General features: G+C 44.5%; 1 protein-coding gene across 18 annotated transcripts in view; it reads right to left on the bottom strand.

The window, feature by feature from the left end:
* The window catches only part of LOC105831787 (zinc finger protein 853), an 86,653-nt gene that overhangs the window by 26,345 nt on the left and 45,703 nt on the right, over positions 1–14,605 (bottom strand). For 11 of the 18 annotated variants that reach the window (XM_036288656.1, XM_036288659.1, XM_036288663.1 and 8 more), the window contains exons 4-5: positions 8,033–8,226; positions 4,017–4,046 (exon numbers count right to left, since the gene is read on the bottom strand). In XM_036288656.1, coding sequence (XP_036144549.1) covers positions 4,017–4,046; positions 8,033–8,226 — 224 coding nt within the window. The remainder of the gene's footprint in view (positions 1–4,016; positions 4,047–8,032; positions 8,227–14,605) is intronic. The other 7 variants (XM_036288670.1, XM_036288668.1, XM_036288664.1 and 4 more) reach the window with 3 other exon arrangements.

The following is a 14,605-nucleotide window of genomic DNA, read 5'->3' as shown; positions in this document are numbered from 1 at the left end:
TACGATTTTAATAATTCAAGACAAAATAAGTCGCTACATTTTCTCTGAAATAATTTAAGTTTATTTTCTTTATGTTTGAAAATTTATGATTTCTTGAAATTACGGCATTTTATTTTCTCAAAAAAAAAAAAAAGTAATAATATTGAATTAATTAGTATAAGATTTTTTTTATTAAAATATTTCTCCTAAAAAGCATTAAATTTAATATAGTTTATAATGATATAATAGTTTATAATAATAGTCTATCGTAATTAATTAATTAGAAATTTTATCGAAAATCGTATCAAAATTAATTAGAAATATGAGGAACCAGGATATTTGGCGCGCATTCACATATAATATTATTATATTGCGTTAAATATATCGGCGGCGATGTTTGACTGGCACACGACTCTAGTTCCGGTTGCATACGACGCGTTGTTGTATATACAGTCTTGTTAACATTGGCGCAGCGAGACTCGGAGTCGGTAGGCAATGACACGACTCCGTGTGTTACGTTATTCTCTCTCGAGACGCGAGCACGTCGAATATTAGAAGGAAACACGATCATTCCTTACCAATACTTAACAATTATTAATTCGCGCAATGAACTGACTTTCATATTTTACAACTCTTAAGTAAGGAAGCGACGGGGATTTGACGAAACGGATATTTTGCGCGGTCAATATCATTTCAAAGTGGGAATTGAGAATTATGAATTATTATTTTGTAATATTCAAGCGATTCATTAATGTTCTCGAATCTCTCTGTACTTCTTGAGCGTTAATATGTATATAATTCACAGTTAAAATTTTTCGTCTTATCTATTATATTTGGCACCCGAGAGCGCGAAGTAATGCACTCAATATAAAATGATACACCGTTTATTAACAATTGATTTGCAAACGGTAAAATATATTCGATGTACATGTATGTATTTCGTAGTGATATTAATTTGACATATCGCTCCTTTTTTAAATAATATATGATACATTTGACATATTGTTGTGCATACAGAACCGCATGTCTCTGTTTACCTTTGCGCGAGAGTCGGCAGGTAATGACGCGAGTCGCGCGGACTGCATTATTTTTCGAGATATTATCGCGAGACAAGCATTAGGAATACGCGATTATATTTCCTATGAATAATTATCAGTCTTGATTAATCGTGTATCGTATCGTGCATGAATAAAATTGGTAACGTCAGATTTTTCCCTCGTTAATAAGTATGAGTGCATCGATTCAGAGAGCAAATTAAATCAAGTCAAGCAGTATCGCGACGCCTTTAATTAGTCATAGTTAAACTTGAATTTTAATATTTTCCATCAGCGTAACGTAATTTCGGCGTTTATACGTGTCGACTATCTATTAAAATTTTCCCTATTAAAAATTCTTCCGTTGCATAATTGACGAGATGTGTCATTTTTTTCTAATAGTATTTTTTCAATAACTATTATGAAAGCTAATTTACGGAGATATGCGCGCGCGATCATAATTAGCTGTCGTTTTCGCGAGTGTATAAGGCGAGTGCTACGAAGAAATCTGAGAGAAAGAGACCCGGGAAAGTTTATCCGGCAACCTTGGGGGTTTATTATTTTATACTTGAAATGATCACTCATAATTATACCTGTTTTATGTACACAATTATTTGTTGAAATATCAGTTTACATTTTTATTTTAGCGTCGCTACAATTTGGATGTATTTTTACTTTGAAATTCAATGTAGTCTGCAACTGAGCGCGGTTTACAACTCCACGTCGATTTTATAATTGTTTCGTTTTCCACGATTTTACAAATTAGTGTAGCTAGTTATTTACAATGCATTTTAAAAACGGATGCGGCGGATAATTGACAATGCACGTGCTCCTCTCTTTTCCTCGGGCGGCGATAAAGTCCGAAGGCCGTTTTGTACGCGGTTCGCAATTCTTTTCTCCCGTCCTCCCATCGTTCCTTCTTTTTTTTTCCCTTCGCCGCCCGCCGTCTTTCCTTGGGCTTTTTTAGCAGTGACGAGGCCGCGAGACTCGCCGGCAGACAACCTTCGGAACGATACTTGGGCTGTTCGTTCGGCTCCAGCGCGGCCCGCGGAATCCGCTAAGAGATATTCACCGGCTTGCTCATCTCCTTCTCTCTTGTCCGAAAGAAGGAGCACATTCTCCCTCCCTCGCTTGCTCGCTCGCTCGCTTGCTTGCGCGAGCGTTATTTTCTTGAGAACGCTTTGTCTCCCGATAAGGAAGGTACCAGAAATTCTTGATTTCCTTTCTCCGTTCGCGTCTGACTCACAGCTGCTTTCGGAGCTTTCGGTCGAACGATGAGAAGAACACAAACAACGCAAAAGTCCAAAGGATTTATAAAAGATATCGAAAGTATCTTTGAGAGAACTCCTAGAGATTTTTGTTTCGCTCAAGAATAATTTTCTCGCGTTAATACAATCATGTTCAGAGATATTAAATAATTACATGATGTTTCATCTCCTCTTCGTGATTATTTTATTTCCAGACGTGAGAAAAAAAAATATAACAGAAAGACGTATGCGATCGATAGGAATTAATATGCGTCGCTAGTCACCCCGCGACTCGTTCTTCATCGCCACCCCGTGTTATTAATCCACTTCCAAGAGTCGCGCGCTGATAATTCGCGTGTAACACACGTACGTGAAAATCAGTCGCTGACGCGAGGCGAGAATGAGGGAGAAAAAAAGCGAATGTACCTAACGCCGACAAGGGTTGACGACGGAGCACCCTCCGTGTTGTGCCAATAGGAGGCTCGGATCGACCCCGAACGCGTTCGACTAGACGAGCGGAAAAAAAAGGAGCGCGAAGGGGCGTCGGTACAATGGGGGTACAAATCCCACCCTATCGGAAACGCCACGGGAATGATTTCATTAGTGTCCGCGTTGATGATCGAATGTGGAGAGAAAAAAAAAAGAAACGGAAAGAGTCACAGAGGCGGAGTCGAAAAAATTAATGCCTTAGGGTGAGAGAGAAATTAAGAAGGCAGGCTCGAAACGCGTTAACGAGAAAATGGACTCGCGAAAATAAAAATTACGCGAGTTAAAGTAATCGGAAAAATAATCCAAGTTAATGCGAAAATTGCGATAAACGTAGGGACAGTTTAAGAATTTTTTACAGTGATTTTTTCCTGTCGTACAAAAAGATTGAACGGAAAAATCGCGAAACAGTGCGAGACTCTCGTAAGACCGAACCGGATTTTCGAGGGGTTATGTCGCGAAAGAGCCGGCCCACTTTTCTATTTTAATGCCGCAAAAGAGACAAAGAGTGAAAAGTCCTTTCTGGAGATTCGCCAGCCGGTGATGTTTACCGACGAAAAAGAGAGAAAAAGAGAGAGGGAGAAAGAAAGAGGGCGTACTTGGAATCAGAGAAGAGAGAGGTACCTTGCTTAATTAGAAGAGCATCCCGAAATTAAGAAGCGGCAATTAGCCGCGATCGACAGACGAAAGCGTTCGTGTCGCACTCTTCGGTGATACATCATCGTACATCTCCATGACTGTTGCTATTACGATTGTTGCGACACGAGGCATTAACGAATTGCATACTCATGATCGTGACATAGGAAAAGAAGGAACAAGAGCCGGATTGTAATCATTTTACGCGTCCTCGCGACGCGAGATCAGTCGGCGGATACTCTCTGTCTGTATTCTGCAAATATACAATTTCACGTGACGTGCCGTATTAATTAAATTGGTAACGTGTATCAGACGCATGTGAAAAAAGCGAAGCGTCGTCATAATTTCGCGCCATAATGCTATCATAATTTCGCGTATTTTACGAGAAAACTGCGTAAACTGGCGAGGATGTGCGTGTACGTATGCTGTGTGTGTGTTTGTGTTTGTGTATGAATGATGTGTGCGTAGATGCGTGTGTGTCTCGCGCGAATGGATCATGATAATGAAAATCGGAGACCACAATTTTACAGATGCGATGAACAGAAGCACATGTAAACGCGTCGCGGAACGAGTTGAAATTACAGTCGAAAGGAATTCCCATAGGCTTTCCCATATATTGACCCGATCATTTTACCTTTAATCGTTGCCATGGGTACTTCGAACACTGCACAAAGAGACCAGCATGAAATGGAGATCAATTTGAATTAATGTGATACCATTAAATCGTCAGTCATAGGTTTAGATTTTCAGGAGTGTTGTTCATATCAATCGTGTGTGCACGCTCTCGCGAAAGAAATTGAAAAAAAAAAACACCGTGTAAATACCGCGAGAACGGTAATTAATTAGCGTTGGCGAAAATACGGCGCGATAAGCGGGTAAAACCACCTGCATCCCACGCGCAAACAGATTTACATTTATCGCAGGTGATTAATCCGTACGCGACCAACGAGAATCGCGCGTTTGTAAAAAAAAAAAAATTTAGCGTTAAACGTGATACAACTGCCGCGCGGTTTTTAGTACAGCGAAGGGAGAGAGAGAGAGAGAGAGAGAGAAGGGATGAATCTCCGTGGCGAGAGAAAATAAATCTAATGGCTAACGAGTTTTTACCGAGCCGCGCGCCGGGGCAATTAAGAAGAAGGGGGGTGGAGGAGGGTCCGGAGAACGGAGGGATGACAGGGAGGCCACGGAGGTGAGTCGGGAGAAGGTCGGGAGATATGCGAGGAAGGTCCACGATGGTAAGACGGTAGAAAAGAGGGCTGTGTATCGTGTTGCACGACATTCAACCCTTGTATCGCTAAACTACGGATAAATAAGAAGGCTGCGCGCCACGTGAAAGCGGTTGAGAGCCACGAAGGGGAGGAGAAGAAAGAAAGAGCGAAAAGATCAGGGTTGTTCGAATCCGCGAGAATCTTGGCGTTCACAAATTGACATTCTCATTTACGGTCAAATTCGCGTTCTGTCGAGATCACTCGGACGAATCTACCAAGATAAAAGTCTCACGGTAGATATGAAATATAAAAAGGAGAGAAAGCTCGCGCTTTCGCGCGAGCATGTACTCCGAGGTCGGGAGATTTTATATTCTGATCACAGGAGAAGAAATTTCAACGTGGAAACGAGCTCTCTCGCATGGTCCAGTGGCGCGAAATTTAGAAGTCGTGGGTGTATTAACCGGAAAACATATCGCGGCAGTGTATCGTTGCGATGATCCGAGCCGAGCTGGGAGGGGTAAGAGGGGTAAATAGTTAATAGGATATACCGAAAAAGAGAGAGAGAGAGAGAGAGAGAAAGAGAGAAGAGAAGGACGAGAAGGCGGAAAGGGGGAGGAAAAGGAGGAGGTGTGTAGGTACCATAGACAAGTTTCTATGCCCGGGCTACCGATCGTTCTCTATAATACATTTACGCTCCGGCCTATTATAATATTGTACTCCGGGTGTATTGTCTTTCTTAGCGGGATAATGTTTCGTCGACACGCCAGGCCCCGACCTGGAGCGTAACTCTTTCATTTCCCCTTACTCTCCGCCGTTACTTCCTCTTTCTTCGTTGCCTCGCTTTCTCTCTGCGTCTCGAGCTATCTCGTGTTCCGGTATTGCTTTCCCTCTCTCTCTCTCTCTCTTTCTCTCTTTCTCTTGCTGTTTTTTTTTAAACAACGATCCATTAGCTATCGGGGTAGCAGCCCGGCGCGAAGGAGACGGGCGGCTAGGCGGTCTGAAATAGCGAAAACAATTTCAAGAAATCTGCCCCGGCGAAAATTCGATTAGCCGCGGAAGATGGGCTCGAGCTCTCCATTTGTTTCGTTTCGTTTTATTTCTAGCGGGCGTACTCTGTTTCTGTCGCGCGCGTTCGCGCTCACGCTCGCGCTCGTACCGGCGGCTTTTAATTACTTCGCCGCTGTGCTCGCCGTAAGATCTTCTCTCCCCTTCTTCCCGCTCTCTTCTCTACGTCTTCTCCATTTCTTCTCGTCGCTTCCCGTGGTTTTTCTTCCTCCGTTTAACGCGAGCTACGTGCATCCTGATGTTTTTGCCGATAAGCCTGGACAACGCCGCCCTTCTAGCGGCGTCGTAGCTTCAAGATACGTTGCCGCATATTTCGTATTAGTATTTAATCTGACGCATTGATCTCGCGCGCATAAGCCAGCTATTCAGGAATAGTTTTGCACAGGGCGAGCCCTCTGCCATCGGGAAGGCTCATCAAGGCCGTCCGTCACACGTAAAAAAAAAAGCGAAGGATTAAATAACTCGACTGCAAAAAATATTCTCATTAGTGCGAGGATTATCGCACGGCGCGGCATAAAAAACCGGTGTGGCGTAATAGGGTCGTCATTATTCGCGTCAGAGTTCATTCTTTCGTAGCTGTGCATTTTTAGGAGGAAAAAAAATTGGTAGGCTTATAAAAGGCGGGGGCCGTCGACGTGATTTCACGGGTGATTTATCGGGGATCGTGCGGGGGACGGTAACGGGATAATCTGAAGGCTTTAGCCGTGGATTAGGTTTCAATTAGAGAAGCCCGATGAGCCGAGCGTTAAAAGAACGATATTTATTGCCTGGGCCGCGTCCGACGTGTGAACGGATTAAGCTCGCGTAAGCCTGGACGCGCCGCACCTGATTCCGCGACTCTCGTGAATCGAACGTTTTCGAAAGACGACGATAATCTACATGTTGCGCGTGTTCGATCATCTGGTATTTTAACCCTCGGCTTTTATGGTAAAAATTTGTTTCACGTGGCAGATGTATTATTAGATGTATTATTATTATTGTTTTACCAATCGTTACGTAATTGACAGACGACATAATTAAAAAAAAAAAAGATACGAACGCAAATTTATCTTGGGGCGAGGAGAAAGGAAGAAGAGAAGATGAAGGAAAGGCACGAAGGAGAGGGATAGGAGCGCCTTGCGTACAGGCCGACAGATGCCTTCCCACGTTTTTTCGTTGAGACATGTGCCCGGCGCGGAAGGCGAAAGGGTTGAGAAATTCAGTTGCCGGCCGGGTAGGGCGGCGACGGCAAAAAACTGCCCTACGATACAAGATTCCGCCGGTAATCGCTGCGAGCCGCGATTCCACGCGAGCGAAGGGTGAATTCGATTAACGGGCACGGGGGTCATGGTCTTTTTTTTCAGATCAGACCGCGTTCTTTTTTTTTTTAAACCTCTGTCCCTCTAATAACCGGTCGGTGCCACGCACCCTTGGCCACCGTGAAGCTCGTGCGTGTGTAAACAACGATTGTTCATTCACGGCGACTCGTATGAGAAAATCCTCCGGTCTATGTCGCTTGTAATGCACTGTGTCAAAGAGCTTTTCGCCCCCTCGTGACGTCTTTGTTCGTCGAATTTCTGTCGGGGGCGTCATTTATTATTCCCCACGATCAGTTTCTTCGAGTTTCGTCCTGTTGTCGTCTCTGTTAGAGAATCGCTGTAATTTTTACGAATTTGAGCGACAATCTCTTTTTTTTTCGATTTTCTCGAATCGATTGACTCGTGTTGATTCCGTGATGATAAGCGCTGTGTGAGAATTTGGTGGCAAAAGCAAGCCCAAGCACCCCGCGAAAGATCCCAGAGGAATTATCCAAAGCTCTCGATATATGTTTGTTATTTTGATAGAATAAATATACGCTATCTACAAAAGGCGAAGACTATGAATCATGGTACGATTATTTATAGGCTGGGACGTGCTTGGATCTGAATTTTCTATTCGCAAGCTTGATGTTTGCCGTAAGGTATGCGTTTAAGCTCGACACGTCCGTCGCATCTCTGACGACGACGACGACGACGACGACGAACGACGACTGTTTTAACTTGCTTGAGACTTGCATCGATTATATAGGGAGCCCTCGAAACGGAACAAAGGAAACGGCGGACAAAGAGCGTTTAAACGGGAATCCATCTGTACAAGTATCGAGAGGCAAGCGTGAACCCACCACCACCACATATGCGTGCGTACGAGTAACGAGTAACGTGTCGCGCGAGAAAGAGTTAATGTAAGAGATTTCGGTCGTTAGATGAGCGATTAAAGCGGAGAAGTGAATGTACACGCGCGATTACACACCGAAATCGAGCGATCATTCTTTACTCTTTTTTTTTTTCTTCATTTCCGGTTAATTACCGGCACCGCGTATCAGCGAATTTGCGAGTTGGACGTCGGATTTGGTACATACATGACTGACCTTCGACGTATGGGTACGGAGGCTGGACTCCGTGGCGAAACCCTTGCCGCAGATGTTGCAGTGAAACGGCCGGTTCTTCGCTCGCTCCACCTGAGCGTCGTGATTCCTCAGGTGTTGCTGCAAATTCGACAGTTGGATGAAGGCCCGCCCGCAGTCCGGTAAATGGCACTTGTACGGTCGTTCACCTGCGATCAGATACCGTAAGGCGTATTAGAATTTCGTGCGGCTGTGCACGAGCGTACGTAAATTGTGTTACGGTAGAACACGTAACGGCCCCGTACACGCTCGATCGGGAAATTCGCACCAGTCATGCCATGCGATTTTCCTGGGGATCGTTCGAAATTCGAAATTTAATCTTCCATCGAAAGATGAACAATATGCATATCCATAAATTCTTTTTATCGTCAATCTATCGCGCGTGACAATTTTTATAATATTCGATAGAAATCTTTTTTTAAACTTTTGAACTTTATTTTTAAATATGTTTTCATTTTTCGATGGATTATTCGTAGTTATATTTATTATAGTGGTCGCAATGTGCTTTTCTATTATTCGCAATCATGCATAAAATATTCGTGTACCTAAGTCGTTTATACCGTTTACTTTTGATTGGCGTGTAAAAGTAGGTATCATCCGTATAGCGTATCGTACATTCAATATTAACTTTGTCCTCGCGGTCTGGCGCGACGAAGATTGATGAAGAGATTGAAACGTCATTAATGACTCGTTTGTCAGCTCGCCAAGTATGTCTCTCACTCCTCGGCACTCGCGCTCTTAAAAGGTGTACGAGGCTACGTGGAAAAACGCGCTTAGGAAGTGAATTGGCTGGTCAGTGACTCTCGGGCACTTTTTTTCCGGGGCTTTTTTTTACGGGCATGCAACAGGTTTCTACATCTACATCGAAGAGTAGGTGGGAAGAAAAATACCGCATTTTTCTCCGCGCCGGGCAGAAAGGCGCGGACGGCGCCGGCTACTGCGCAAATTGGAGGCGGCTAACGCGCAAATATTTCCCATGCAAATGGGCGCGATGTTATTTATTGCACGGTCTTGGAAAATATCCGTTTGCTTCAAAATACGAATATTTTAGCGTCCCCTCCTCTGCCCCTCGCCCGCGTAATAATAATGATAAAGTAACGTAGAGCCTCTCGATCGTTTAATCACCTCGATCGATCGGCATTCGAGAGGCAGACTTCAGCTGCCGTTGCGTTTTTATTGCGTTTTTTCTCCTCTCCATGGCTCGCCGTTTGTCTCGAGTGGACTCGATTCTAATTCCCACAAGCGATTGGCTCAATTTAACTTTTATTAATATCGACATTCTTCCCCAATCCTTTTTACCCCGGGCATTTGTTCCTTCTACTCTCTCGCTCTACCTCCTTTACCTCTCCCTTTCTCTCGCTTTTTCTCTCTCGCCTACCTCTTCCTCTTACTCTCAGTCGTTCTACGGGATTCATCTTTTATTCAGTCGCGTGATTCATCGGAGAATTTCATCGTGTTCGATTTAATAAAAATAACTCGAGCGAGCAAAATTAGATTCTACAATCTTTTGTCGTGTGTTGGCATTTGAAACTTTCGAGCTTAAAAACAAAACGCGATTGAAATGCATTTTTAAGCGTAAACGTTTCTTTTTTTTTTTTGCTACGAAAGCTAATGGAAGCCTCTTTATGCGCGATACGAGATAAAAGTAGCTGGATTTTAGAATGATACGGTATTGCATCGGCAAGTCTGTTATTAAATGAAACGATTTCCTGGAGGAAACAAGCGGGCGGGTGTGATCGTTCCTATTTATTTCCCACCTGAAATAAGTGCAATGGGAAGAAGACACCTTTGTATCGGCAAAGGTTTTCACATGAGATGGGGAACGCGTTGCCGCATTTGCGTTAATCTTATTTATGATAAGAATCCACTTCCGCGTATATTCGTACTCATGCAAATTCAATTCAAATTGACGATCACTTATCGTTCGAATAATTAACTAAAATATGCGCCTCGCGCATTCATAAATACATGTACGGAAAACTGTTAGACCTCCTCTCTAAGGAGGTCACCTTGTTTTTATTACCAGTGTATTAAAACACATTTAATTACGACAGGAAACATACGGTCTTCCTCACGAGTGACCAAGTCTCTTTTTTTCTTTTATTGAAAGAAAGTAAGTACTATTCTTTTACGCGGAGAAAATAATTACGTAATAAGGGCACGTTCTCGTCCAAGAAGAAAGAAAAACGTTAGAAAAAGCGCTATTGGAATTTTTATGAAGGGACACTTGGCTTTTTCCCTCTTACCTGATACCGTATGTTTTCTGTCGCGCTACAATTAAAAACGTATTAATACACCGGTTATAACAACAGTGACGTCGGGGGGAAGCCTAGTGGTTTCTTATTGTCGGCGCTTAATTGCCGGTTGAAACATTTATTTGTAGAACGATGAGCTCGCCCACGTGTACGCTCGCACATACGTAATATTCGCCTTTTTTGTGCGCGTTGACGTTACCGGAAGCAACGATGGTAGGAACAAACGCGGCGAGAAGGGTTACAAAGTGAGCACACCTCTCTCTTTCTCCCGTTCATAAAAGGGAAATAATGACATAGAACACACACTACAGTCGGTCATTCGTTTCCACGAAAACATTAAGTTTTCCTGCACTATTATGCGATAAACGTTGCGCTGACACGACGTCGTGCATTCTCGCGTGATAATAAAAAATAAATAAATAAAAAAGCACATTGCGCTAACATGTACTGTACATAGCATTGGTATTTCAAGCGTGCAATTGGCATTCATTTTTTGCTACCTCGTTTATCGTTTAATCGACCGTGTCATTCGTTAAGGTGTTAATTTGTAAATGCGCAATACGATAAAATATGATTTGAACAATCTCTCGTTAATCAATTTTTTTTTAATTATTAAGTTTCTGCCAATATGCGAAATCAAAGCGACAGCACGATCGATGATTAATGACGTGAAAAATGGATGATTCTTTGGGTTGGAATAAGCGATGCATTTTTTAAAAATAATGAGAAGTAATTCCTCATTTTAATATAATAGCTTCGCCCATTTTATATAATAATTCGCGTGGTCTCGCTACGAAGAGTTATGATTAAATTTAAAATCTCGCGTGCGAAACGAAAGGACAAGAGATGGAACAACATAGGGGAGAGAAAGAGGGATAGAGGGAGAGAGGGAGGGAGGGAGGGAGGGATCGCTCGAGGTTGCCTTGTCGAAGGGTCTAGCCCCAACTCTTTGAAACCCCCTTTGTCGACTGCAGGAATTACGAATTATAAAGAACTTTTGATGAATCGGTGCACTTTGGCATTCAGCCCGATATTCGACATTGGATTTCTCTGAAATTTTACGAACCCCAGCTATCCCCTCATATGCAGTAGGGCAAAAGTGTTACAATAATACTAAATAATGGTTATTGATTACTAAAAATTATAATTTTGAATAATAAGTTACAGTTTAAAAAAGATTGTATTTTTTCCTTTGATATTTCGCGCTTTAACATTTCGAAATATCGTCTGGCTTGGACAGCCATAGGTAAAATATAATATTTGCCGCCACACATTGCATTTTCGTGCGAACCATAAATTCTATCCGTCATTTCGGGGCCCGGACAATTTCAATTTTATTCCATTAAAAATCGTGATCATTGTTGCACGAACGAATTTATCGCGCCAGACATTCTACACGAATTTCAACATTTAATTTTGACGTACGGTTACTACCCTCGAGTTACTCCCCTCCTTTTCTCTCCGTTCGCTCGACTTGCCTGGCTCTCTAGCTCTCTCTTTTCCTCTTCGCCAACACCCTCCAATTCTCTCGCACTCTCCCTCCCCCTCCCCCTCTCTCTCTTTCTCTCTCATTCTTTCCTCTCACACCGTTCTCTCTCTACCTCTAGCGTGAGCGCAAATCATTTTCGAAATATCAAACACCTCTGACAGAACGTCCAATGATTTCCCACCCCGTTCGCCCTTTCGCCGCATAGCGACCCTTTGACGCCGGCCGCACCTGCGACTCTTTTCGCGAGAGATCTCGCGTTCGCCAGCCGCCACCGACCGGCCGGCCGACTAGCTGTTCGCGAGATTTTCGGTGCATTTTTTTTCCGCGGCGCCGATACATCTCGCCGCACCACTCGTCAAAATCACCGGGCACGCGAAAGTAGGTAGAAAGCCCGGTAAAAAGCTCGCACGTGGTTGGACGTGTGAGCACGAAACAGCCCGTGGAATCGCCACCTCCCTCCTTTCTACCTTTCCACCACCTCGGTCTGACCGCTGGTGTATGTGTGCTTGAACGTCCCGCACACCCGTGCGTCCCGGGTCTTTCGCACCGGATGAATGTTATATGCCGGGTGGATGGCCAACCACCCCCCTCGCGCGCGCTCGACCACCCCCTTCGCAGCCCGCGGCCCGGCTCGGCTCGGCCCAGCCCGGCACGGCCCTACCGCCCTGCCGCGCACGCGGCCCACTACACGTCCACGGCAGAAAATTAATGTCCCCTGCAATCCATGTATAATGCATTCGCATTTCGTTCAACGAACAAATGAACGCACCGCTAGAAAATTTACGTCCCATCTCGCTTACGGCCGAGCGTCTTTTCTCTTGTTTCGAGCTCTCCCCTCCTCCCTCCTCCTCTCTCTCTCTCTTTCTCTCTTTCTCCTCTTTATCTTTCTCTCCCTCGTTCCAATCTCTCTGCCTTTCGCTCTATCTATCCCTCGCACGGGAATTCGCGAGCGGAAACGCGCCGGCCCTGACCAACTCGCGGCCGCGCTCGCTCGTTCTCTCTTCCTGTCGCGCGTTTCGCAATCTCCCGCTTTCCCTCCCCCTTTACCTCTTCCCCGGCTCTCTTCCCGCCCGATCCCCTCGTCCCGTACTCCCGGCGTCATCGAAATTCCGGCTGGAAATCATTAAATTGCACGCACTCACACGCACGTGCGTCGTTCGCACTGATGGCCCCTCTCCTGACGAGTCCCCTTCACCTCAACCACCCCCGCTCTTTCGCTCTTGCGACCTTCTATGACACTCGTCGAACTATCCACACGAGTGATACCTCGAATTTTGGCGTGTGTGCCTGGGGTGTGGGGCGTCGATTCTGGCGAATACGTACTGTTTCCCGGGAAAAATTGACGATGACAGCGATGGCGCGCGAAAGGCGGAGAATGAATTTACGCAATTATCGGGAGCGACGCAATATTTCATGCTACCCTCTATATATTCTCCAATATTCGCGAGATAAAAACGACCCCTTTGACAATGTCGAAAAGGTGAGCAAAATCGTTGGAACAGACAAAGTTGCGAATAGAAATTCAATCGATAGAGAAATATTTGGAGATATCTCGATTTGTAGCGTATCGCGAAGGCTCGGAGAACTGTATTATATAAACTCAGTTACAACATTGTTATCAAGAATCGTGAATGAAACTATTTCGCTTATCAGTGTATTTCAGCCGATTTTCGTTTGATCAACGTATCTCTTGAAGTAGCACACTTTGCGTTAAGATATAGATATGGCGTTCGAAGGATATTCTAGCGCGATATTAAAGCTTTGCTAGCTTAGCTGCACTTTTCTATGTACATATAATAATATATAGATACATAATTACGCTTCAAGGGATAGCGGGATAATGCAGATAATGCAGATAACGCGGACAGATTTTGCCTTACCTTCACGACGGAATCGGAATAATGATTAATGACGACTCCGAGAGTCTCGTTAGATAAGAAAAAGAGCGCGAGAGTAACACTTAAATGCTAAACAATAACGTCGTCAGGCGGTTACGTGACGAAGAGAGCGGTCTGAACTTTGTACTTTGCGTCTTTTGGGGCCACGTCGGTCGCGTTATTCAAGCGGCGATTAATGGCGGGATTCGTGCGAGTCCTAGGTGCAAAGTGGCCGTTAAAAAATTCAAGTTTCTCATTTACGCGCGTGGATTGCATTAACCTTGGTTCGGCGGGAAAGTATTTTCGGAAGAGGCGGTCTGCAGCCCGCCTCGGCGCGTTGCTAATTAAAGCGCGCTTATCCGCGCTGCTCTCGCTAAAGCGAGAGTCGAAAAGCGATTAAACTTCAAATTTAGCCTAAAAGTACGACGGTAATGTGACAGCCTCCATTAATTTTCTTACATGTCCGGGAATCGTTGATGCTCTTTCCTACACCGATGCAGTGGGATCGATGGAGGAAGCGATTGTTCGCGATGATATAAAAAGACTTGAGTTGCGGCAAAGACGCTCGTCGGGTGTACCGGGGATTTCCTGGGGGCTCGGGGGGGCGACTCGGCATCTCTATCACGCGTAAATTAAATTAGCCGCGCGGGTTAGTAAATTCGCGTGCTAGTAAACGTCATTCGCGCGCTCGCGCCGCAACAAAAATAGAGAATTAATTATTTAGACGAGTTATGGGCGCGCCGCGTTTATTGGTCTACATTAATTACGGTTTCGCTAGCCTGGCCAGTGCGAGAGCCGAACAATTGAGTCGTTGTGTTTTGATAATTATTCCCGTGACAGTCATTAATAATCAAGCGTGCAATATAGCCATATAATTAACTGCTATACCGGAACCGCCTTTTGCCAC

The sequence above is a fragment of the Monomorium pharaonis genome, chromosome 6 (assembly GCF_013373865.1).
Source record: "Monomorium pharaonis isolate MP-MQ-018 chromosome 6, ASM1337386v2, whole genome shotgun sequence".
Classification (NCBI taxonomy): domain Eukaryota; kingdom Metazoa; phylum Arthropoda; class Insecta; order Hymenoptera; family Formicidae; genus Monomorium; species Monomorium pharaonis.
Note: the sequence above shows the minus strand (reverse complement) of the source record. Positions and strands in the feature narration are given on the sequence as shown.